The 23,262-nt window shown below is 49.3% G+C and overlaps 3 protein-coding genes across 6 annotated transcripts in view; 1 reads left to right on the forward strand and 2 right to left on the reverse strand.

Annotated features, from left to right (window-relative positions):
- Positions 1 to 1,936: 1,936 nt before the first annotated feature.
- PSMD9 (proteasome 26S subunit, non-ATPase 9) lies at positions 1,937 to 6,027 on the reverse strand. The gene is made up of 6 exons (XM_068163450.1): positions 5,861 to 6,027; positions 5,655 to 5,757; positions 4,289 to 4,482; positions 3,705 to 3,806; positions 3,081 to 3,169; positions 1,937 to 2,741 (listed from the first exon to the last, which is right to left on the reverse strand). The coding sequence occupies exons 1-6, from the start codon at positions 5,972 to 5,974 to the stop codon at positions 2,714 to 2,716; spliced, it is 630 nt and encodes a 209-aa protein (XP_068019551.1). The 5' UTR covers positions 5,975 to 6,027; the 3' UTR covers positions 1,937 to 2,713.
- A 1,057-nt stretch (positions 6,028 to 7,084) lies between these two features.
- Positions 7,085 to 13,219, forward strand: HPD (4-hydroxyphenylpyruvate dioxygenase). Its single transcript, XM_068163451.1, has 14 exons — positions 7,085 to 7,163; positions 7,452 to 7,478; positions 8,259 to 8,321; positions 9,342 to 9,446; positions 9,618 to 9,660; positions 9,744 to 9,826; positions 9,958 to 10,047; positions 10,142 to 10,245; positions 10,411 to 10,488; positions 10,654 to 10,816; positions 11,142 to 11,213; positions 11,825 to 11,947; positions 12,090 to 12,206; positions 12,357 to 13,219. The coding sequence occupies exons 1-14, from the start codon at positions 7,161 to 7,163 to the stop codon at positions 12,465 to 12,467; spliced, it is 1,182 nt and encodes a 393-aa protein (XP_068019552.1). The 5' UTR covers positions 7,085 to 7,160; the 3' UTR covers positions 12,468 to 13,219.
- Positions 13,220 to 15,064: 1,845 nt separating this feature from the next.
- Positions 15,065 to 23,262, reverse strand: part of SETD1B (SET domain containing 1B, histone lysine methyltransferase) — a 58,482-nt gene continuing 50,284 nt past the window's right edge. For 2 of the 4 annotated variants that reach the window (XM_068163452.1, XM_068163453.1), the window contains exons 14-18: positions 22,387 to 22,553; positions 21,985 to 22,116; positions 21,243 to 21,362; positions 20,744 to 20,881; positions 17,172 to 19,991 (exon numbers count right to left, since the gene is read on the reverse strand). In XM_068163452.1, coding sequence (XP_068019553.1) covers positions 19,818 to 19,991; positions 20,744 to 20,881; positions 21,243 to 21,362; positions 21,985 to 22,116; positions 22,387 to 22,553 — 731 coding nt within the window. In that variant the 3' untranslated portion in view covers positions 17,172 to 19,817. The other 2 variants (XR_010990466.1, XR_010990465.1) reach the window with 2 other exon arrangements.

Here is a 23,262-nt window from a genome sequence, read left to right on the forward strand (position 1 = left end):
CTTCCAACTGCTTCAGAAGCAGGGATTTGATCCTTAACCCCCACCTCTGCTGTGTGCAGGGGGCAGTGCGTCAGCTTTGTTCAGGCACGGTACTTTTCTTCCCATCCGGCAGCACCCAGTCCATGTTCCCCACTCCTATGGGTTACAAGGAGCCTGCTCCAGTCTCCAGCATGAAAAACCTTTTTATTCTGATCAAGAGCAGCTCCTCTTCTGTTCTGGTTTTACCGCAGAAGTCTGAGTGTGGTCTTAGGAGGAAACTCAAACCTTACCCTGTGCACAGCAGGTTTTGCAACATAATTTGGGTTTGTTAAACTTGTTGGGATGGTTCAACTCGTTCTAGTCAGGGCATCCAACCAGAGAGGCTAGGGTGCAGTGGTTAGGGCACAGGGGTAGGGGGGACACTTCTACAAAAGCCTGGCAGACAACCTACATGCTGAAAGGGAAATCAGCTCCCTGAGAGCAGATATTAAACTAGCTGACAAGGCTGGACTGACCCCATAACCTCATTGCAAGAGCAGGACAAAAAGCTGGCATTTTCCAGATCATTTCATCCCAGGAGGCAAAATGCAAGCCTGGAAGAACATATCCTATGAGCTTTTCCTCTCCTGAACTGGTATCTAGACCCAGATTAAACTGCAGCGCAGATAAAAGCCAGCCACAGTTGAGATACCTGGGTGCAGTCCCCAAATACAGCTAAGGCCAGCCCCTGACAATGCAGCTGCCAGCTGATACCAAATTTATCCACCTACATTTTGTTTCCTAGGGACAGAAGATGGGGCAGCTTGTGGACAGTCAGATGGTTACAAGCTGCAGCAGCACCTACAAACACAAAAACTGCTGATAAAGATGTGAAGGGCAAGTGTCAGGAGAGAGCTAAGCTCTGCTCAGTGATGTCCAATGATAGACAAGAGCCAACAGGTGCAAGTTGTGGCATAGGAGTTTCCCTATAAATGGAAGGAAAAACTTTTTCATGGTGAGGGTGACAGAGCCCTGGAACAGGCTGCCCACAGAAGTTGTGGAGTCTTCTCTGGAGACATGCAAAACCCACTTGCATGTGTTCCTGTGTGACCTGCTCCAGGTGATCCTGCTCTGGCAGTGGGGTTGGAGTGGATGATCTTTTGTGGTCCCTTCCAAACCCTCATATCCTGTGATTCACAAACCTGATGCAACTTGCAGTTAGAAATTGTTGGTTTACACAAGCCTGTCGACGCTGTAGTCCCATGCAGAGAATCAGCTCTTCTACAGAACAGCCCCACAGGAGAACTCACCTGTAACCACAGACAGGGACATGACATTGTTTTCTAGTGGGATTTGACAGGAGATTTAGGACATGCAGTTGCCTTTGTGGGTCACAGCATCCGGTGAAGTTCAGCAGTGCAGGCTGGCCTCAGAGCTGCTCTGTTAAAGAGAGACAGGACAAAGGACCCCGAAACAACTCCCAAAAGGTGGGACCAAACCAGTGCAACGTTTTGACCCTTTCAAAATTACTTGAAAGACCAGAGTGAGACTGGGTTTGATAGGAAAATATCCAGATACAACCAAGGGACACTGCCCTGGTCTGCTGCAGTCAACACTTCCCCCAGGGCATAGAGCAAGAAGCAGAAATCACACGTCCAGAAGCTCTGCGCTGAATGGGAATCTGCTCTGTTGGGCTGCAACAAACACACCTGGAACAAAAAAGCCCTGGGTGAGCAATTTAGGAGTCTGGGGTTTAGTCCTCTTTCTCAGTCCATTTCAGGTCTGATTAATTACAATTAGAACAAAATTGCTCATCAGGTGGAATGTGCTACTTAGACCACAACATGCTTATGAAGTGCCAATGAAAGACTTCAGCTCTGTAAAGTCAGAGGGTCGTAATTTCATGTCTGCGCAGGTCTGTGTTTAACCCACCCAATTAATGCCCACAATTAGAGCCCAAAATAAAAACTTACAAGAATGGAGAGAGGCATTACTCAGTTTTATTGTTTTGGGAGAGTATTTTGAAGTTCAACCAGAAACAAACTCAAACCACTCAGCCCCAGCATCCCCTCAAAGAGTTTATACATGCTGAACCCAGCTCCCATGGATAAACAAACATGAAATAAGATAAAGGGATCAGGAGTACTTTCATCAGGACTGCATCAGCTAAAACTAAATCAAAGCAGAATTACAACTCCTATTCTTTACCTCTCTAACTTAAAATAATTAGGCATTCAAAAATTATTTCATCAGGTTTATTACTTCAGAAGCTGTGGTAACCTGGGGAAGATAAAGAACTCAAGCTGTGTACTTCTAGACTGTCATCAACTATTACAGACGCCAAAAAGTGCTCCAGGACTTCTCAGCCTCTATTACAGTTATGTGCAGTGAGGAATTATACAAGGGATAAAAAGGAATGTTCCATCATCACCAAGTAAGAGCATTTCATGCTTTTTAGAGCCTCTATCAAGTGAAGTTTGGGTCTCTTCACAGCCTCATTCCAAACTGACACAAGGTGTAAGAGACAAAGCCACATCCTGCAGCTCTGCAAGCTGCTCCTGACGAACCAGTGCAATTCTGAACCACAGTCAGATTCTGCTCTGTCAGAATCTCTTCAGACTCTTCCAGCCTAGCACCTAGAGGTCACAGCCTCTGAAACATCTGTTCCAGCAAAAACATGTCGGGAAGATTTCAAAGCAGATCAGAGTCCGGAAAGCAGGCACAAACTTCAGCTTTAATGTTTTCCAGAAAGTAGTCATCTTTGCAGAGGAATGATATTGCAGCTGAAAAAGAAAAGGGTAGAAGGAAACATTAAGATCTCAGTTCTCAAACAGGCATAGAAGATCTGACATGGCACAAGTGGAAGAACCACCACAACCCTCCTCCATCAGTTTCCTCTACTGGACAAAGTAAGCACTGGGACCCTCCTCCCTGTGCTCATGTTCAACATTATCTTCCCTCCCCATATCGCTGCATGAAACTGCCAGCCTCCAGCTCTCTGCTGGTACCCACCAGTGAAGTCTGTCAGATCAGGCAGCAGCATGAAGAGCAAAGCACAGAACTGGCCCCACTGCAGGGAATGAGGTCTGAGATGGGTTCTCCTAAGTGGAACAGCAGCTTACCCCAGGAGGCCCTTCCCAGCCCAGCGCTTTGGAGTCAGCCCCACGTGCACTTTTTTGCCACCACGGATCACAGTCACGCTCAGAGGTCTCTAAAAGGGATTAAAAAAAGCCATATAAGAATAAAAGATGGCAACTCTCCATCACTGGTTCAACTCTCTTCTTCCTCCTTTTGCTGAAGCACCAAAAAAACATTAGATCCAGGGAAGCTGTTCTGCAGCAGTGCCCATTCCCATCCCTGTGGCTAGATCTGTGAGAGTGCTTTGCGTGGAGACACCTCCAGGAGATCTCTCACTTCCATGATAAAGCACTTGATGACTGTAGCAGCTTCTATGGCCAGTCCTCGAGGTGGCACAGCAGCACAGCCTGCAGCGGCTGCAGGGAGTGCCCAGAGGACAACAGATAATGTGATGCACATAGCAAAAACCACACAGCTCTTAGCCCTCTTCTGTCCAGCTGGAATTAGCTCAGTGCTGTGAGAGAACAAGGCTACAACAGCAGAGACTGAATCTGACACCATTTCTGACATGGAAATGATGACTCCAGAGATCCAAGTTCCTTAGAAAAAGCTGTGGTTGACAGAGGCAGGCAGGAGAACGCAGTTACGGTGGAAATGAGTTCACTCACCCCTTCGCTGTGCTGTACCACTGTGGCAATGTTCTGCAGGTTCTGGAAGTTGTTTGCATTGACAGAACCAAACTCCACAATCTCATCATCGACCTGTAGTCCCTGGAGAGAGACAGGAGCAAGATGAGCATGTGCTTTCTCCAAAGACAGGTAATATCACCCTTCACCCAGGAGCATCACCCTTCACCCAGCCACATGGAGATGTGCTAAGACACTACTCTCCTCACCACTCTGGCAACTGAATTACATCCTCTCGACGTCCTTAGACAGAAGCAAGTACTCATTCCTGTGTTCCCTTTTATGGGAAGAGAAATAGTGAGGCAAGAACTGCCAGTAAGGCTGGTACAAGCTGTGTGGTGTCAGTGATGCAGCTGAGGAGAGAGTACTCTTCTCATTCCTGTACAGGGACTGGTCTTGTTCAAAGGACATCCCAGTGTGACCAAAACAAAAAGGGAGAGAGAACCCTAATCCACCACCTAACTTATTCCCACTTCTTAACAAGACAGAGAAAGCCACCTGCTGCATTTCTTCCCTGGGTCCAGAAGAAGCCTTCCCCACAAGGCATTAAGACTCCACCAACTCACCGAGATACTAGCAGGAGACCCTGGAGTCACTGTGTTCACTTTGGCAAAGGCCTGTGGCAGGCCCTGGTTCTGGCTCATAGCCTCAGCCAATGCCTCTGCCTCATCCTTGGCATGCTTCTCCTTCTCCCGGGCATGCAACTGGTGGAGAGCTTCCTCCACCTGCTTCATCAGGGCCTTGTGATCATTCTGCAAACCTGTGGGTGACACCATTAGGATATAGAGAGTTACACCTAAAGGTTCTTTCTCAACACATGCTCTACCCTGCAGCTGTGCAGAACATGGTGTTCTGGGTGTCTGGGATCCAGCTGTGGTCACCGATAACCGCTACTGGTGTATCTCTAGGTCCTGGTGGAAGCCCTGCTCACATAGCTCTGCAGATGTTTAGCAGCAGAATTCAGACAGACAAAACCACCCTACAAATTTCAGTACACACAGAGAAGCAAAGCTCGGAGGCCTGTGATCACCTAGACATCACTGACCAGCTAAAGGCTTTTTTCCCTCAAGTCACATACTGTTAGGTATGAGAGCAAAAGCCATTCCCAAAGGCAGGGCATGGGGTAAGCCTGTGAAGAAATAACCACCAAGCTATTCTTTACCCAAAGCTTATTCTGCAAACACCACAAAAAAGCTTTGCTGCATTTCCCAAACCCCAAAAGGCTGCACAGCAGCAGCAGAATTTCAATGCAAAAGTTTCACTGACTAAGCTGATCCCAGTGGCTATGACCATAGAACAAAGTAACTGAATCACAAACTGAGAGCAACCTTGGGCCTCAGTTTCTGAAGAACTGTGATCGACAGGCTGAAGAAACAGTACGTGTGTGAGACGCTAAGGATCATGGAATTATGTTAGCATTGCCAGGTCACCACTAAACCACATCCCTCAGCACCACATCCACACAACTCTGCGTGGGATGGGGACTCCACAACTGCCCTGGGCAGCCTGGGCCAAAGCCTTGACCACCCTTTTGGGTAAGAAATTATTCCTAATATCCAATCTAAACCTTCCCTTGTGCAAATTAAGGTAGTTTTCTCTTGTCCTTGAGAGAAGAGGCCGACCCCTACCTGGCTCCAGTCTCCTTTCAGGGAGTTGTAGAGAGACAGAAAGTCTTCCCTCAGCCTCCTTTACTCCAGGCTGAACAACCCCAGCTCTCTCAGCTGCTCCTCACACAACATTCTAGACCCTTCATCAGCTTCACTGCCCTTCTCTAGACACATTCCAGTACCTCAGTGTGCTTCTTTAATGGTTGTACCATCACTAACAGGGATATTCGATAGCAGCAGAAGCCTGTGGATCTCCACAGAAACGCTTTTGACGGTTCCTCCCTTCTGGAAGGGCGGGCCCCACCTGCTCCCCTTCCCCACTCACAGATGATGTTGTGCCGGGCGGTTCGCACTTGGTAGAGGTCGATGTCGTTACGGGGAAACCCCTCGGCGTCCACCAGCGGCTCGTTCATGCCGACGCCCTTTTGCTGTGAGAGAAGCGACGGCCAGTGAGGCTACGAACCGGCGCCCCGCGCCGGCCCCGCCACCCCACGGCCACCTGCCCGCCCGCCCCGGCCCCGCTGCACTGACACTCTCCAGCAGCTCATAGTAAGCCTTGATCTGCGCCTCGATCTCGTCCTTCTTCTTCACCAGCTGCTGCACGTCGCTGATAGTGATAGGGCGATTCCCGCAGGGCTGAGCCATGGCCGCGGCCGCGCCACAATGCCTGCTACGGGAGCCGGGAGCGGACAAACTGCGTCACCGCAGCGGGGCGGGGCAGGTGGGCGGGGCACCGCCCAGGGGCGGGGAATTAGGCGGGCACAAGAGCCGAGGGAGGCGGGGCCAGCCGGGGCGATGCCGGCGTGGGGCGGCACAGGGGTGGCACTGCCACAGGAGGTGGTGCCATGGGGTGGCACTGCCATAGGGCTATACAGGAGGCATAGTGCCATGGGATGGCACAACAGTGGCAATGACATGAGGTAACCGCAGCTCTGGTGGTGACAATGGTGGCACAGAAATGGCATTGCCAAGGGTTATACAGCTATGATGGTGCCATGAGGTGACCCTGTCCCTGCTGCTGGTCTCCCTCCAGCTTGTCCTCCAGCACACTCCAGCTGGGGCAGAGCATGGCATCCATGTCCCCCATGGAGCATGGTAGCAAGGGACACAACCTCACCACCAGACAACCACACTTATCTGCCATCCTACTGACAGTCACCTAAGACCACAGCCCCCAGCGGTGGCTCTGCTGGATCAAACTCACCACTGCTCCCAGAAGTGGGGTGTTTGAGCACTGGTGTTATCCCCTGGGCAGAGCTGCCTCCTGTCCCCTCCTGCTGCTCACATATTTTGGAGAACTCTGGCTCTACTGGGCACATTGGAGCTGAAGATGGCACCAGATGGCCCCAGGCCACGTACATGTGACTGCACTCTGTGTGCAACCAGACTGTTCTGGCTCAGCGCTGGCTGGAACTGGACATGTTCCCTCAAAGGGGTGAATGTCCCCAGGGCCAGGCAGATGGCTGGGGAGATGTGCTGCTGTGTTTGCATCACCCCTCCAAGGCTTGGGTTTTGCTAGTTTGCTGTGGGGTTAGCAGGCTCCTGCCCTGCAGAGCCTTGCACGCTTGCATGTTCATCACCCTCCACGTTCAATCCCACTGTGCCATAGCCATGACTGAAAAGGACCTTGCAACATAGCCCCAGAAATCCACCACAGGCTAATGCTGGCAGCTCACAGCCCAAACCAAACACAGCTCTGGGTCGCTGATGCTTTGGAGTGGGGGTGAAAGAAGGTGGAGCTGAGGAGGAGCTTCCCTCATCCCACCAGGATATTAAATGCCCTCCTGGACTCGCACTGGCTTGGCCGCTGTTACATTGTCAGGGCACAGAAATGGTGAGGGGCAGCAGATGGGCATGAATTCATTAATTCTTTAATTCATTAATTCTTTAATCCAATAACTGATTAATTCATTAATTTAAATGACTGGGGCTCAACGACATGGGATAATTTGGGAGCTTTACTGGGGTTAATCTCTGCTTGAATTTGGACTTTTCAGTGTCCAGACTTTTTAGTACAGACTGGAAGTTGTGTTCCTCACATGACGACCTTTGGATCAGGCTCTCAGGGGCTGAGGCACCCTCCCGAGCTGCTAACGTGTCTCTTTCTGCCTCTTTCTTTCAGACAACTTACACAGACAAGGGAGAAAAGGTAAGAGCCGTCTCGCGTCTCCGCTCCTGCTCTGCTGCCGGCTGTGAAACATCAGCTGTGCTCACACAGAGAGTACTCATTCCTTACTTCCTCATTAGCTGGTAAAATCATGAGTAAGAATGCTCTTTGGCCAGGCCACATAGGACATGGGTCCTTGGTGTAAATCAACATTAACTACTGAAACTTTTAGATTTCTTTTCTGATCTGGGAGGAGAGTGCCAAGCTCCCCCAGCGAGCCTTGACATCTGAGCTGAATCCTCATTTGTTGCAACCTTGACTTCCAAATGCTGCACCAATTTGCCACCATTTTATCCTACAAAGCCCTTTCTATGCCAGTTGTGCCCAACATGCCAGGGTGCCCATTACTCTGGTTTGGGTGGTGGTGAAGTACAGAGCAATGTGGGGTTTGTCCCAGTACCCGCGGCTGTGTAAGAACGTTTCAAGGAGGATTATCTTCAACACAGTAAGGTTGGCAGGTGGACAGCTCACTGTGGGGGCTGCTTACAGGGAGCACTGGGAGTACTGGGACCGACCCAGTCCCAGGTGAACCAGTGCTTTGCACTTCCACCTCGCAGAGCAGAATCCTGTGGAACCTGATTGTAAACCACTGTGGAAAATGGCTCTTTTGGGGAGTAGCTGGGGTTTTACCCAGTTCATTTGGATCCATTTGCAGGAGAGGCATTATCAGGGTTGCAGCCACTGCTTCTCCCAGCTGCAGAGAGGTGCAGTGCTGTGGAAGAGGCTGTGGCAGCTCTCAGCTCAGTTTTCCCTTCCCTGTAGCACCAGCGAGGTCGCTTCATCCATTTCCACTCCATCACCTTCTGGGTCGGCAATGCCAAGCAGGTGAGAGGCTGTGGCTGGCTGGGTGCCTGCTGTGCTGTGCTGGGGTGAACGCTGCGGTCATTGGCTGTGGGGAGGGTGGTTCAGCCTGGCTCCCACCGCCCTGGGACCGTGACAGGATCCCAAAGTCCACCACTGGCCCAGTGCCTGCACCTACCCACATGGCCTCAGCCCAGTGGCCTTGGGGGCCCTTGCGCAAGGCGAGGGGCAGCTGCCTGGGGGTGTGTGCAGGAGGGGCTGAGAAAATGCAACCAGGCACGTGTGATATGGCTTGTCAGAGGTGATAAGGTGTCATGGGAGCTGCTCTCCAGACTTTGCTGATAGAAGACTTCTGACAAATTAAAAATCCCTCAGCTTCAAACCCAAGCTGCTTTCACCCAACCTGGCAGATGAATCACAGCATGGCTTGGGGTGGAAAGGACTTTTAATGGTCACCTAGTGAAACACCCCTGCAGTCAGCAGGAACATCCCAAACTAGATCAAGCTATTCAGAGCCCCATCAAGCCTGACTTTGAACGTCTCCAAGAATGTGGCCTCCACAACCAGCCTAGGCAACTTCTTTCAGCATTTCACCGCCCTCATAGTAAAGAACTTCTTCCTAATGTCCAATCTAAATCCACACATCTCCAGTTTCAAACCACTGCCCCTTGTCCTATAGGGCCAACACCCCTGCTGCCTATTATGATGGGCAGAACCATTTTCTTCTCAGCAGCTCCTTGCCAATAGCTGTGCACCAGCCCTGTGTCCCCTGCATCCTGCCTTTCCCTAGCTGTGTTGGATGCAGGAGGCATCTGGAGGAAGCACTTCCACTGGGTTTGGGGTTTTCCCCCAAGTATGAGCCCTTTCTCATCTTGCTCCTCCTCAGCTGTTCCTGCACACACACACGCACACATGTGGCATGCGCACGCCACTGTGGCCATTCCCCATGGGTTCTTGGCGCTGCCCTGGCTGGTGGGAGTCCTGTGTGAACTGGGAGTAACTGGCGCTATGACTTCACCTGGGGTGGCTCTTGCCTGTCCACAGGCTGCATCCTTCTACTGCAACAAAATGGGGTTTGAGGAGCTGGCGTACCGGGGGCTGGAGACCGGCAGCAGGGAGGTGGTCTCACATGTCATCAAGCAGGACAAGGTAAGGGGGATGATGCACCTTCTAGAGGTGCCAGGGAGGAGGTCCGGGGGAAGATGAGCTGGTGTGGGGCACATGGATGCTGCCAAAATCCATCTGCACCATTAAAGCCCATGGTTCTGGGGCTGCACCACCATGTCTCCATCCCTCACCTCTCCTCCTCTTCCTCACCAGATCGTGTTTGTTCTCTCATCTGCTCTCAACCCAGGAAACGAGGGTAGGTGCTGTGGTGAGGGGTGGGAAACAGCCATAGTGGAACAAGGCTCTGCTCATGGCCATGGCTGCTCTTGCCCTATACAGAGATGGGGGAGCACCTGGTGAAGCACGGTGATGGGGTGAAGGATGTCGCCTTTGAAGTGGAGGACTGTGACTTCATTGTGCAGGTAAGCAGCCCCTCTGCTCTCTCCTGCACAGCACCCCAAAATGATGAGGGGAGGTGGGGAAGCACCTGGAGAAATCTTCCCCCATCCTAGGGGAGCTGCAGCAGGAGAGGGGTCTTTCTGCTTCTGCCCAGAAAGCCAAAGAGCGTGGAGCTGTGGTAGTGAAGGAGCCCTGGGTGGAGGAGGACAAGTTCGGGAAGGTGAAGTTCGCAGTGATCCAGACGGTAAGCAGCAGGGCAGGGGCTGCAGGAGTAGGCTGGATCTGAGAGGTCCCCAAAAAAGGGGGGTACCATGCAATCACTCTCCCCTCTCTCACAGTATGGTGACACCACCCACACTTTAATAGAAAAGCTCAACTACAAGGGCCTTTTCCTACCTGGGTACCAACCACCCCTCTTCAAGGACCCCCTGCTGCCAAAGCTGTGAGTACTTTCCAGAGGGTCCTGCCCAGCTCTTTGACACCATGTGCTGGTGGGATGTCTCAGCAACGAGCTGGACAGGTCCCCACCACCTTGCCCCACAGCCTCCTTGTGCTGTGGGGTGTCCCCAGCCCTGGCTGAGAGCCACCCTTGGCTTCCCCCTGACAGACCAAGTGCCAAGCTCAGCTTTATTGACCATGTTGTGGGAAACCAGCCTGACCTCCAGATGGTCCCAGTGGCAGAATGGTAAGAGTGGGCAGGACTGGTGGTAGGTGGGATGTAGCAGCAGCACTGCTCTGCTGGCCTCATCCTCTCTGACATTGGTGGCTGAAGCTAATTAAGCCAGAGCAAAAACTCATTAGTGCTGTAATGGAACAAGGAACTCAAAGGTGCCCTTTGTGACCCGGGCAGGTACCAGAAGAACCTCCTCTTCCACCGCTTCTGGTCAGTGGATGACAAGCAGCTGCACACTGAGTTCAGTGCCCTGCGCTCCATTGTGGTCACCAACTATGAAGAGACCATTAAGATGCCCATTAATGAGCCAGCACCTGGCAAGAAGAAATCCCAGATTCAGGTGAGAGCCTGAGGTTGATCCATCAGGCTGCCACCACCTCAAGAGGGGCTTTGGTGAAGGAAAAAGGACCAAAGACCACTGATTTGAGCTGGCAGAGATGTTCTGTGCAAAGGTGACTGTTGGAAAAGAGCCCTGCCTCTGCTCAGGGCTGCCAAACCCTGGAGAGCTGCTGAGAGGAAGCTGGTTTAGCTGATCTCACCAGTACTGTCATCTTCTTCATTTTGTGGTCTCAGCCCATTTTGCTTTCCTGTTTTTAAGCCTGAGTTCAGCCCCTTGCCCCCTGTAGGCAAGCTGTCACTGACATGGTGACACTTCTTCCCTGTAGGAATATGTTGATTACTACGGCGGGGCCGGAGTCCAGCACATCGCGCTGAACACCCCGGACATCATCGCAGCAGTGAGTGCAGCCCTGGGCAGCTGCTTGCCGTGGCCCATCCTGCCCTGGCACTGCCCTGTCCTGCCAGACACAGTCCTCGTCACAGGGCACTGGTGGACCATGACCCCACTGGGGCATGAGGACACAGGCAGGCTGAGTAGGCTTTGTGCCATGGCTGATTTACAACCAGGAATAACTTGTCACTGGAAAGGGACCTGCCTGCACCTGGGAGCTGCTGGCAGATGCCCATCTCTCCAGTTTAAAGCAGTTGGAGACTGCAGGGCCCCCAATGGCAAATGTTGTCCTTGGTGGGTGGTGGTGGAGAGCTTGGGCAGCTGTTGAGCACTTGGTTTTGGGCTGCTCTCCCAACCAAAGGGCCTTAAGAATTGTCAGGTGGACCAGGGCACCATGAAGCATCCTTGTATGGTGGCCAACTCTCTGCACTGCCTGGAGAGGGGATCTTGGGTCCTCCCATTCATTGTGCCCAAAGTAAGAGGGTGGGAGAGGCCCCCATGCACGATGTTGGTCAATGTCATGGGAAAGTATCACTCTGCCCAAGATATTCTCGACACAAAACTCTCTACAAACAAGCCCCAAGTCTGATCCATGCTGGGGTCTCCCCTGCCTCGCAGATCACCAACCTGAAGCAGCGGGGCATGCAGTTCATGGATGTGCCATCCAGCTACTACCAGGTGCTGCGGGAGAGGCTGAAAACTGCCAAAATCAAAGTGAAGGAGAACATTGACAAGCTGGCGGTGAGTCAGACCAGCCTGGGAGGAAAAAGGTTTGCCTGGGGCTGGACCAGCTCCCCAAAGTGCTTTGTAGGGGTGAGGGTGATTCAGAAGGATCTCCTTGCTCCAATGTGGGTCTTTGAGCTGTTGCCCTCTTTTTCTCCAGGAGCTGAAAATCTTGGTGGATTTTGATGAGAAAGGCTACTTGCTCCAGATCTTCACAAAGCCAGTCCAAGACAGACCCACAGTATTTCTGGAGGTGATCCAGCGACATAACCACCAGGTTGGTTTGAGGGTTTCACAATGACCTTGGCTTTGAACCCTCAGGGCTCTCACATACCATCAACCATCACTCAATGCTACTCTTTCTCAGCTGTTTCCAAGCTGATGGACCTGCTGCCCATCCTCATGGTCCATGATGTCATCTCCACAGGGCTTTGGCGCCGGGAACTTCAAGTCTCTGTTTGAAGCCATAGAAATGGATCAAGATGCAAGAGGAAACCTGACCATCCTGGAGCCCAATGGGGAGACCAGGCGCATGTAGAGGACAGCAGAAAACACCACCCTCACCCCTAATGAGCTGATTGACAAATGAACCAGCAAACGGCCCATGTTTTGGTAAAGAGCCCAGACCTAAGTGTCATAGACCCAAGGAAGCTGCTGCTAAGTGGAGATGTGAAAGGACTCAACACCTATCATGACCCAGCCCCAGCACTGCCCTCCAGTGACTTCTTGGGAGAGGGAGTGTGGGAAATAGCAAATGCTCCTCAAGAGCAGTTTAATCTGATCCACACCACCAAATCCTTAAAGGACAGATGTAAGGCAAGTGCCAAAGACAGGCATCTATGGAGGGAGGTGGAAAGAATAACTGGGAGAGCTTAAATTCAGGCTGTCCCAAGTTTTCTGGTAGTTTTAGCTACATGGGAAGCTGGGAGAGCAAAGCATGGAGGCATTTGCCTCTCCACACATCTCATTTTGTAAGATTTTGGGTTAATTGCTTTTAGACTCAATCTCAAATCTGCTGAGATTAAACACATGATTTTAGGGTAGCTACAACATTCCAGAATGAGAATCAAATATACATGTTGCAGCCTTCCCAAGGCCATGCAGTCTTGCTCTAATATCTGTAAATTCCTGAATTAATGAAGGGCTGGGGTTTCTCCCATGTGGCAGTGATTCCCTGGCTCAGATTGTGGCTGCATGTACAAAGCTCCCTCTGGGCATCACTCTGGTGTCATCTCTGGCCTTTGCAAGGGGACTTTTCCTACCAACACAATAAAACTCTTTTCTGTCACAGCCTGAGTGCCTGGTTAACATGTTGGGCCTGGAGCACCTGTACTCCTTGTTCATTGTGGCTGAGGAGTTCACAGACCTCAGTATATGCCTGCTGAAAAACATCTCAGGGTTTCCAGTGCCCGCAGATCTCCCCACTGTTGCCCTCCAAAGCCACCCACTGCTGCTCCTCAGGTTTCCCCAGCATTGCAGCTGCTCAAACCCTGAGCAGCCAAAGCCCCTGCCAAGCCCTGTGCTCAGGATGAGCTCCTCGGATGCGAGTCCTTCTACCAGCTGAGCCCCGCTGCCTTCTGCCCAAGGCAGCCCTGTGAGGCTGGGCTGTCTCATATCCACCCCCTTCAGTGCTATGGTCAGCTATAAAGGCTGCTGTGGCTCCCTCTTTTCTGTTCCATGTCCTCCTCCATCAGCCACTCTCTGCTCCAGGCATCTCTTTTTCTAAAGCTCAAAGAAGCCACTTTGACCATCACCCACCACATTCACAGCAGAGCCCCAGTGAGAAAGTGGGGGGAGGGCACATGGGCAGCTCCAGACTGTGGTTCCAGACACCTCAAACCTCAGCAGCTCCCCCCTCCTGTAAACCACAGGTAACAGAATTCATTCCAGATTTGAATAGATTGATTCAAAGGAAAGAGCCCAAAGGGCCTGTGGCCCAAACAGCCTCACAGCATCACCCATACAGCAATACAAACATTTTACTTCGTAGGTTAAGGACTTTTGTCTCCACAAATTAAAGAAACCAAAGATGGTTAGGCCGCACCTTGAGTACTGTGTCCAGTTCTGGGCCCCTCAGTTAAAGAAGGACATCGAAACACTTGAACATGTCCAGAGAAGGGCAACAAGGCTGGGGAGAGGCCTTGAACACAAGCCCTATGAGGAGAGGCTGAGGGAGCTGGGATTGTTTAGCCTGGAGAAGAGGAGGCTCAGGGGTGACCTCATTGCCGTCTACAACTACCTGAGGGGTGGTTGTGGCCAGGAAGGGGTTGGTCTCTTCTCCCAGGCAACCAGCACCAGAACAAGGGGACACAGTCTCAAGCTGTGCCAGGGGAGGTTTAGACTCGAGGTGAGGAGGAAGTTCTTCACTGAGAGAGTCATTTGTCATTGGAATGTGCTGCCCAGGGAGGTGGTTGAGTCATCGTCCCTGGAGGCGTTCAAGAGGAGATTGGACGTGGCACTTGGTGCCATGGTCTAGTCATGGGGTCGGTGTTGATAGGTTGGACTCGATGATCCTCGAGGTCCTTTCCAACCTAAGTTACACTGTGATACTGTGAAAGATGTGAACTAAAAATACCCCAGGGCAGAGACTGCAGGAGCAGGGCCCACCTGCCCAGGCAGCACCACTCAGGTTAGGGACACTGTGACTGCAGGGCAGCACCTGGCTGTGCTTCAGCTCCTGTTTTTTTCTAAGATTAGAAATCCTTAGAATTGTAGATTTGCAAACTTAAATCACTCACATGGGTTTTGGTTTCATGCAACATAATGTTACGTAAAGTAACTTCCCGCTCACCAGAATTGGTTTTTCAGTAACATTTGCTGTTCTTGGGATTGCTCTTTATCTGGCTCTGATCCCTTGAGCTCTCATGGCTCCCAGCACGGGTCCACAAGCCCTGGTTACATATTAAGCACGACATCATTTTTTTTTCTGTAAGAAAAGTCAGTATATTTATGGTTTGCTTTATAAAAGTTACTATAATACAATGGTACATAGTATTCAATTCACAAAAATATGAACAAATATATACAGCATGACACATCCACAACGAAAACACTTTCTTCAAAACAAGATACATACTGGTGACAGATTCTCTATGCACAAAACATCCCTAAATTTATAAATTTGTTTAAGGAAAGAAAGAAAGAAAGAAAGAAAAATAAACCCAAACTCGGAACTCCTGAATCTTCAAAGCAGAGTTGTTTCTTTCTTTTTCTTTTCTTTTTTTTTAAAGGAACTTAAGGGGGGGGGGAAAAAAATAAGGTGGTTTTTTTTTAATTTTCCTTTATTGCAAACCATTTTTTTTGACCCACCTCCTTTTAAAGGAGGCCCTCTTTGTTTTCACGCTGTGGATTCACACCACCTGTTGATGGAACCAGAAAGCTGCAAGGCTCGGGAGCTGGGCGTCCTTCCGTTTTGCCCCTCGGTTCGGGAGCGTCCCCTGGCGACGTGTTCCTTTTCACCCGGACAAACACGGACAGTGGCAATTAAGGAGGAAACTCAGTAACAAAAAAAAACCCCAAATAAAACAAATATTAAATGGAAACAAAATCCAGTTGCAAACTTGCTTAAATACACTTCAGGGTTGTCTATTAGACTGTACACATTTCCTCGCTTGAAATAAATAGACTTTGCACATTAGGTTTTTCAGACTGAGGGCGGAGGAGGGAAAGAAGAAGCCTTGACTTGGCAATTCTTTTTTGTCTTCACTTTCTTAATGCTTCTAATTCCATCTATTTATTTGACAAAAAAAAAAAAAAACCAAAAAAACAAACCCCCAAACAAAACCAAAGCAGAACCAGAAAAAAGAAAAGACAACCCCCAAAACATATTTGTACAGAATTTACATTATACAAAGCTTGACACAAGCTGTAAATACCACCAGCTCCTTCGCTATGCTGAGTCCTCCTTCCTCCCCATCTCCTCTGACATGATTTAGAGCTGGAATCTGTTTAAAAAGAACTCCAAATTACAATAGTCACTTTTAATAAATTATTTACATGCTCTTGAAGTACAAAGAAATCAGCAAAAAAATTTCAACATGTTTCTACAAGAAACGGTGTTTGAAGAGAAGATACTTGAGTGCCTATGTACAGAAGATGCTTTCTTTTAATATATATACTTCAAAATCCTCTTTTCCTTAAATTTTTGTTTTATACAGAAATGCACTGAAATGATCCCTGAAAAAGGTCACAAAAACTGGAACTGAAACTACTGTATACTTTTTGTTGGAGTTTAAAAATGTTGGGTTTGGTTTTTGTTTTCTTGTAGAAATAAGCTGCTCTATACAATATAAATACCTGCAAGATGAGCCCCTTCCCTTCCCAGACCCCTGACAGTCACAGATCACTTCTTGGGACCAATCTGGAACTGCTAGCAGGGCTGGGAATAAATGGGTAAGTGAAGGTGTTGGGCAGTGGCAGGTTGGATTGCAAGCACAGAGCACACTTCCTAGAATGCCAATTGCAGAGGCACTTGCACCCTGAGCTTGCGCCAGCTTCATGTTGGAAAACTAAAGATTTCAGGTCTGTTCCCTACACCTCTGCACTGTTCTCTTGGCCTTCCTCACCCAGTGAAGATACAGTTTAGCAGGGAGCACAGGCAACTTAAGTTACAATAAACTGGGGGACAGGCTTTCCACCAAACAAAACCACTTCAGCCAATCTGTCTGTAAAGCAGCACGCAGTGCTTTTGAGGTGCCTTGTGAGCCCTTCCTCTCCCTCCATGGGGTGCCTGTGCTGACTGCTGGGTCCAGTGCAGGCCAGTGTGTACACCATACACCCTCTGCCTTTCTCCTCTCATCTCACCCCTTGCTAAGCACAAGGCAAATTACCCAGGAGGGATTAGAAAGGCTTCTCTTGGGACTGCCTTTCAAACCACATCCTGGTTTTTAGCTTGCAGGCTCCCTGATGAGACCCCATTGCCTTGCAGGGACAAGGTAGCCACAGGCAATTGCAGCAGCTCATGGAAATCACTAAACCAGATTTATGATCCTCACCATGATAATCATCCTAATCATGATCTGTTTGGGGGATGGGGCAGCTTTGCAGTCTGAGATAAAAGCTGCACAGGTAGGATTCTGTAAGCCAAGATTTGGAGGGAAGAGAAGCCTCAGGTTTGGCTTTGAGACCTGAACAACGTGGTTTTTCAGAAGTGCTGTGGGTCCAACAGCTTGTTTTCATCCTGGGGGACTTCTGGGAGCTCAGCTCTTCCAAAATCTCATGTTACTTGTCTGGGACCCTGAAAAGGGGATAGGTTATGGGCAGTTTCAGAAGTACCCAAATGATTTAGGTGGTCATGAGTTTTTGCACCCAAATCCCTTTAGTGCTCCTAAAAATGCCATGAAGGACCCTAACTTGTAGGTCTCATTTCACAAGACCATGACTTGTCCTCCCACCTCTCCTCAACACAAATTAAGGCAAACTGCAGGGGCCTAATTCCATCCAGATACGCCGGAAAATATTTGGGGGCTGGGCCAGCTGAGGTGCCTTTGACCCCACAAACCCACTGTTTGATGAACCAGTGAGGAAGGTGGCCAAGGACATCAGCAGAACTGCTGCACACAGGGGTTTCAGTTCTGAGACACAGGAAACTTCTGTGCATTCCCAAAGCTTTGAAAGTAAAAGGCCAAGCTGTAGTGATGCCAATTGCAAGTGTCCACACAACAAGATGAACCTTCTTTTAAAAACTAAAATAAACTAAAGTGAGCAGCTGGTTGAACTCCCCCAGGCTCCTGCCATTGCTGCAGGAGTTACAACCAATGGTCAATGACAGAAACTAGTTGTGCTTCTCATGACTTTAGGTTCTGGGTCACCACTACCCAATTGCTGGATTTATAAAAGAGGGGGAAACAATACCAGAATAAACCAAGATGAGACTATGGACTGTCCAATCTCAGCAACAACCTCCTTGCCCTCCCACAGAAATACAGGCAGTATTAAGGCAGCTTGTAGCAGTCTCTGTGTTGCTGTTTTTTCAGGGCTTTAGTCTGAAAAAGGACTTTGGATGGAGAGGACTAAGCCACATCCCAAGCTCCACTCTGCAGTGGCAGCCTGGCAATTCTACACAACAGCTGGAAAAACTTCCAGGGAACTCTTTCACAAGGCTGTAACCTCTACTCGTGAAGCTGGGGTCAGGCAGCCATCACCTCTGATTTTGGAAGGCTACAAGAATACAGCTGTGCAACGTGTTCTGTGGGGAGAAGGTGTTTAGTTATGCAGATCATCTTCCCATTTCATAATGACATTGCAACTTCCCCTTACAAGCCAATTAAAAAAGGTTTTAGTACAACTAATCACTACTTTTAAAGCAGGAGAAATCCAATCCAAGTCAAAAAACTGATCCTGTCTATACCTGAACAGTCCCAGATCACAGCCAAAGAAGTATTTCTTTGGTGCTTTGCCCCATTTTTAAATGGAACCTCTCAAAAAACTGTGACCTTCACCTCAGCACATCTACAAGGACAAAATACACTGAAAAACCATGCCTTCCAAACTTAAAGCAGCATTCATTTTCCTGGGACACTTTTACCATGTTCTTACTGAAGGGACAAGACCACCCCAGGCCAAGTTACTGAGTAACTGAGGGAGGAGAGTGGCATAGCAGGGCTCACTCCTATCACAGGAGGCATCTCCCCCATTCAAGGACAGAGCAAATATTCTACCTAAAATGCTGGAAAGGCAGGAAAATGCAGAGGAAAAAAACAAGAAAAATGAATACAAGACACAGCCTGCTTCCCATCTACAGGAAGAAAATCCTATTACAGCTGTGGGCCATAGTGTATGCTTCCAAGGAGGACAAGGTTTTGACAGCATAAACAGGGGCTGAATTGTCTATTTCACCTCAGCCTCAGCTTTTTTTTTGCATGCAAAACAAACCCATCTCCAAGAAACAGGCATCCCCAAAGGCCACACACCGTACCATGATGCTGCACCTACACAGCTGACGACTTCCTATGACTGACTGCAGCATCTAAATCATTCCCATGTACGAGTGCTGAGGTTTTGATCCCCCAATATACCAGCATGGCATATGAAAACTAGACATGAGCCCAAGGCGCTAAGCTGAGGTCTGTGGCTGACCTGACCCTTCCCCAGGGTGTCTGGCTTAGGGGAAACTAGTTCAGGTTCACCCCTAACAAACAGGCAGGACAGTTTACCTCTAGTCGGTCTGCAGACACACCTCCATATACACACACCCCCCCCCAACCCCCATTCACACACCCTCAAGCCTCTGGCTTGCTCTTGTAACATCAACCTTACATTTATTTACAGCTTAACTCTGAGAAATCTGTGCAATTTCAGCCAATCAAGCTCCCAACAAACCCTATACGGCGTTTTTCAGTCTCTGCTTCACATTTAAACGTTGAATGTCCTTTTCAACCAACAAAACTGATGAGAAAAAGGTAGCAGCATTTATGAACAGGTAAAGGTTCCTAACAATTAAAAAAAAATAAAAAAACCCAAAGGAAAAGGTACCATTATCCCATTATGGAGCACTGATGGAGGGACTGAACAGAGAAGCTAGTGTTTGGATAGACCATGCCACAAAAGGGTAGTCACCTTTTTGTGCGCGTCGTGGATCCGCAAAGGAAAGAGCACCTGAAACATGAACAGTCCTCGGAAGCGTGTGCGCTTTTTGCTTTCATTCATGATCCTGGGCAGAAGTGCGAAACTTGGCTTTTCTCTTCTCTTTTTTTTTTTTCTCCTTTTATTTTTAATTTTTTTTCTTCCTTTTTTTTTTTTTCCTCTTTTTTTTTTTGTTTCTCCTCTTTTTTTTTTCATTTGTTTGTTTGTTTTTTTTCCTCCTCCTGTTTTTGGCAAAGTGCAACCACACCTGGTTACCACAGTTTTGACATGGCCGAAGGTGCAAGTGTGATGAGAAAGCTTGAGCTCAGTTCAGGGTTCCCCTGCAGTTCTCAGAGCCACACAGACATGGGATTTTTACATCCTCAATGGGGAACTTGTAGTCGTAGGTAATTTCCTCATTCACATTGATGTGCTGCTTGGAGTAGATGACGATCTTCTTCTGAGATTCCACCGTGATCACTTTTGCATAACAATTTGGCTGCAAGGGTGAGAGAATAGGTAATGATTTAGGTTCCTGATGACCACGGCTCCCCAGCCTCCACACAATCATTCCAAGCTGAAATAGAGCAGGGCAATCCTTTCCCTAGACAGCTTTGGACAGACTCCCAGAGCCTGAACCTAAGGGAAGCTGAGAGAGAGGCATGAAGCCATAAAACAGAGCAGCCTGCCTCATGCTCCTCCAAAATACCCACATTCTGGTCATCTGTGGTGCAAAAAAGCCTGGATGATGCTTCACCAGATTTGTAACAACTAATGCTTAACAAATTGGTCAGGTAGCCAAGTGTTGGAGTGTAGACTGCAGCACAGAGCAGAGGGAAGAGCAGCTTCTCTACTTGCCAGGGCAGAGAACACTTTTCCCATGTCGACTCTAGAAGGAGACTCTTCCCACAGAGTAACAGTGCTACAATTTGGCTTGTTTTAAGGAAATATTTGTTAGATATGTTTGAACAGTGTCCATCAGGGTCTCCAGCACAGTCAAGAGGATTCTGAGTGTGTTCTGTCTCACTGTGTGTTTTATTTCTCGGTCTCCCAACTCTCTTTACACTACTTTAGACTCTGCTTTGATCTTGGAGGTCTCTTCCAACCTGGTTCATTTTATGATCTGCTGCAGCTCATTAACATTTAATCATAACCCTGTGACCCCCTGCTACTTCTGAACAGAGTGAGCAAGGCTTTGGTGAGTTTCTCAGTATGCCAGAGTACAATTCCATGCAAAAATATGATACTTACATTGCAGCTGTGGTTAATAAACCTGGCAAAGTTCCCACATTTGGTGGCATCGATGATGGTGTCATGATCAACTCTGAACATGTAACTGCTTCCAATGCCTTCATCCTCGTATCGCTTCTCCCGCATGTCAGCAATGACCTGCGGAAACCCCACAGGTAGGGTCATTGATCTGTGAGCAGAGATCTGCACAACACCTGGGCTGTGCTTGTGCCACTCAACAGATACATGATCCTGAACACCCTAGGAGCACAGACACCTAACTGAAACCCCACAAGTTCAGGATGGGCTTCTTGAGAGCTTACCTCCTAAGGATCTGAGTGCTCAGCTTCTATGGACTTCTATGTTAAAAATCCCACCCTTGTACCTCCAGATCATATGCCAACCTCTGCCTAGCTCACATGGCTAACACCTTAAAGCAGAGACTCCAACCCTTGCTATAATGATCAAATGCTTCTTTCAGGGCTGCTTTTTGCTCAGATTTCACCCAAATCCAGCTTACCTGCCTGATGTTCTGACCCACGTATTCAATCACCATCTCGTCAGCTGCAATGGGCTCCATAGCAAACAGGCCCCAGTCATGGATGTGGCTCTTGCAGAATTTTAGTTTCTTCTTCCGGAACTGCGTGAAAAAAAACCCAGCCCCAACCCTGTGTCAGCCACGGAACAGGAAGGGAAAGGCCGAACCTAGGTCCAGCATCCACAGCATGCTCCAAGCTATGAGCAGTGCTGCAGCATGTCAACCCAGTTTAGTTTCCCTTCTGTCTTGTGGTGACAGCTAGGCAAGAGAGAGGTCACAGGACGTATCATAGAGTTACAGTACTTGGGATTTTACCACTGACCATAATCTGGATAGAAGAAACCCTTTGAGGCCATCAGTCTCTGCCCTGCTTAAGCCTGAAGGTTCTGAGCAGGGCTCAAGCTCTGCAATCATCACATACTTAGTCATAGCCAGCACCAGACAGTTCATGTCTCTACCTCTCACAAATGAGCACACTGGACCAAGTGTCACATTTTTGCTGTGATTGTTCTGCTCCCATTTCATTAGGCAAATGTTGTGCCTTACACACTGTATTATATCAAGCACAGGAGAGACCGGCACCCTTTGACCATCTGGCACATACAGCAGTGCCCAGTGCTGTGATGGCCATCACCAAAGTGAGACCAAACTGCCAGGAGGTCCCTGGCCTCAACCTGCTCCCAGCCTGCCGCTGTGCAAAGCAGCAATTCACAGGGTGACTTACCTTGAGCTGGTTGAACTTGAGGAGGTCACTGTCACAGCTACCAGTGAACGAGGACAGGAGCCTGCGTTGCTCTGACCGCCTCTCGGAGCCAGCCCGGGTGGAAGCATGAGGTTGGGCAGGGATGCTCATACCCTGAGAGAACAAACGGGTGATCAAAATTGACCCAACACCCTGCAGCCTCCCTGTGAGAAACCCCTGTGCCACAACACTCCCCCATGGAATGTGTGGCCTCCCAAAACATCCCACATCAAACACTAACACCTCCCTAGCTGCTCCAGGACCATCAACTCGCCACAGGCGTAGCAACAGCTTCACCCCATTCCTTGCCAAAAGGCAGGAAGCACTGTGTGTGACACCAAACTCCCTTCACACCTCAGCAGCCAGCAGAGGACATGTCCTCACCTGTGTGTCAGCTGGAGGCTCCTCTGCAAAAGCTCGGCTATTGTTGAGGTATTTGAGTTTGTCCTTCTTGTCGATTTTGTAATAGCCTTCACTTCGCGCGCAGCCTGTCACGTGCTCCCGCATCCCGTCGTCCCGCTTCTTTTTCTTGGGGGTAGAAAAGCTAGTAGGTGGGAAGAAGTTAAGGAGAAACACAGCCACCACCACATATCAAAAAACTTGCTACAGCTACATGGGGCTAAGGCCAGAAGCATAGAAAATTAGGAAGGTTTTGGGGGAGGTTGGAAAAAGAAAATAAATAGTATTATTGAACAATAAAAGATCACAGGAGCCCACATGCCCCCAGGGAAACCAAGCATGGTCTTGCCTTCTTAGCTGCATGCCTTGGGAAACTAAAGAGAATGAAAATTTAAACATAAAGGGTTAAGCTGTCAAACCTGTTTGAGAAAGGATTTCCCCACAGCACGCACTAGGTACACAGACAGCAGCTGCCCAGCCCCCTGGACGTACATTTTGTCTGGTTTGAGGGACAAACTTTTGTTCTACCTTCAGTAACTCCCTGCAGCCACCCTGAGCCCTAAAGACACCACAATGATCTCAGGGCAGCAGTGACCACCACCAACTAGGGCTGGAAGCAGAAGAGACGGGCAAGAGATGCTCCTCAGCACTAAGTGCTTGGAGACAGAAGCTGCTCTCACCAGCTTCACTAAATCAGCTGTCCCTGAAGGGACAGCAAAGACCCTGGGCAGATGTTTCAAACTCCACTGTCCTGACCAGTCAGGAAAACATGGAGCTGGCCTGGCAAAGACTCATTGCACTGAGCAGGCAGAAGGCACCTTCAGGGTGGAGTCACCATCCCTGGAGGTGTCCAAGAGGGGA

This window comes from Melanerpes formicivorus, unplaced genomic scaffold (assembly GCF_026170545.1).
Source record: "Melanerpes formicivorus ecotype bairdi unplaced genomic scaffold, bMelFor1.0.p_v2 SCAF_72, whole genome shotgun sequence".
NCBI lineage: Eukaryota > Metazoa > Chordata > Aves > Piciformes > Picidae > Melanerpes > Melanerpes formicivorus.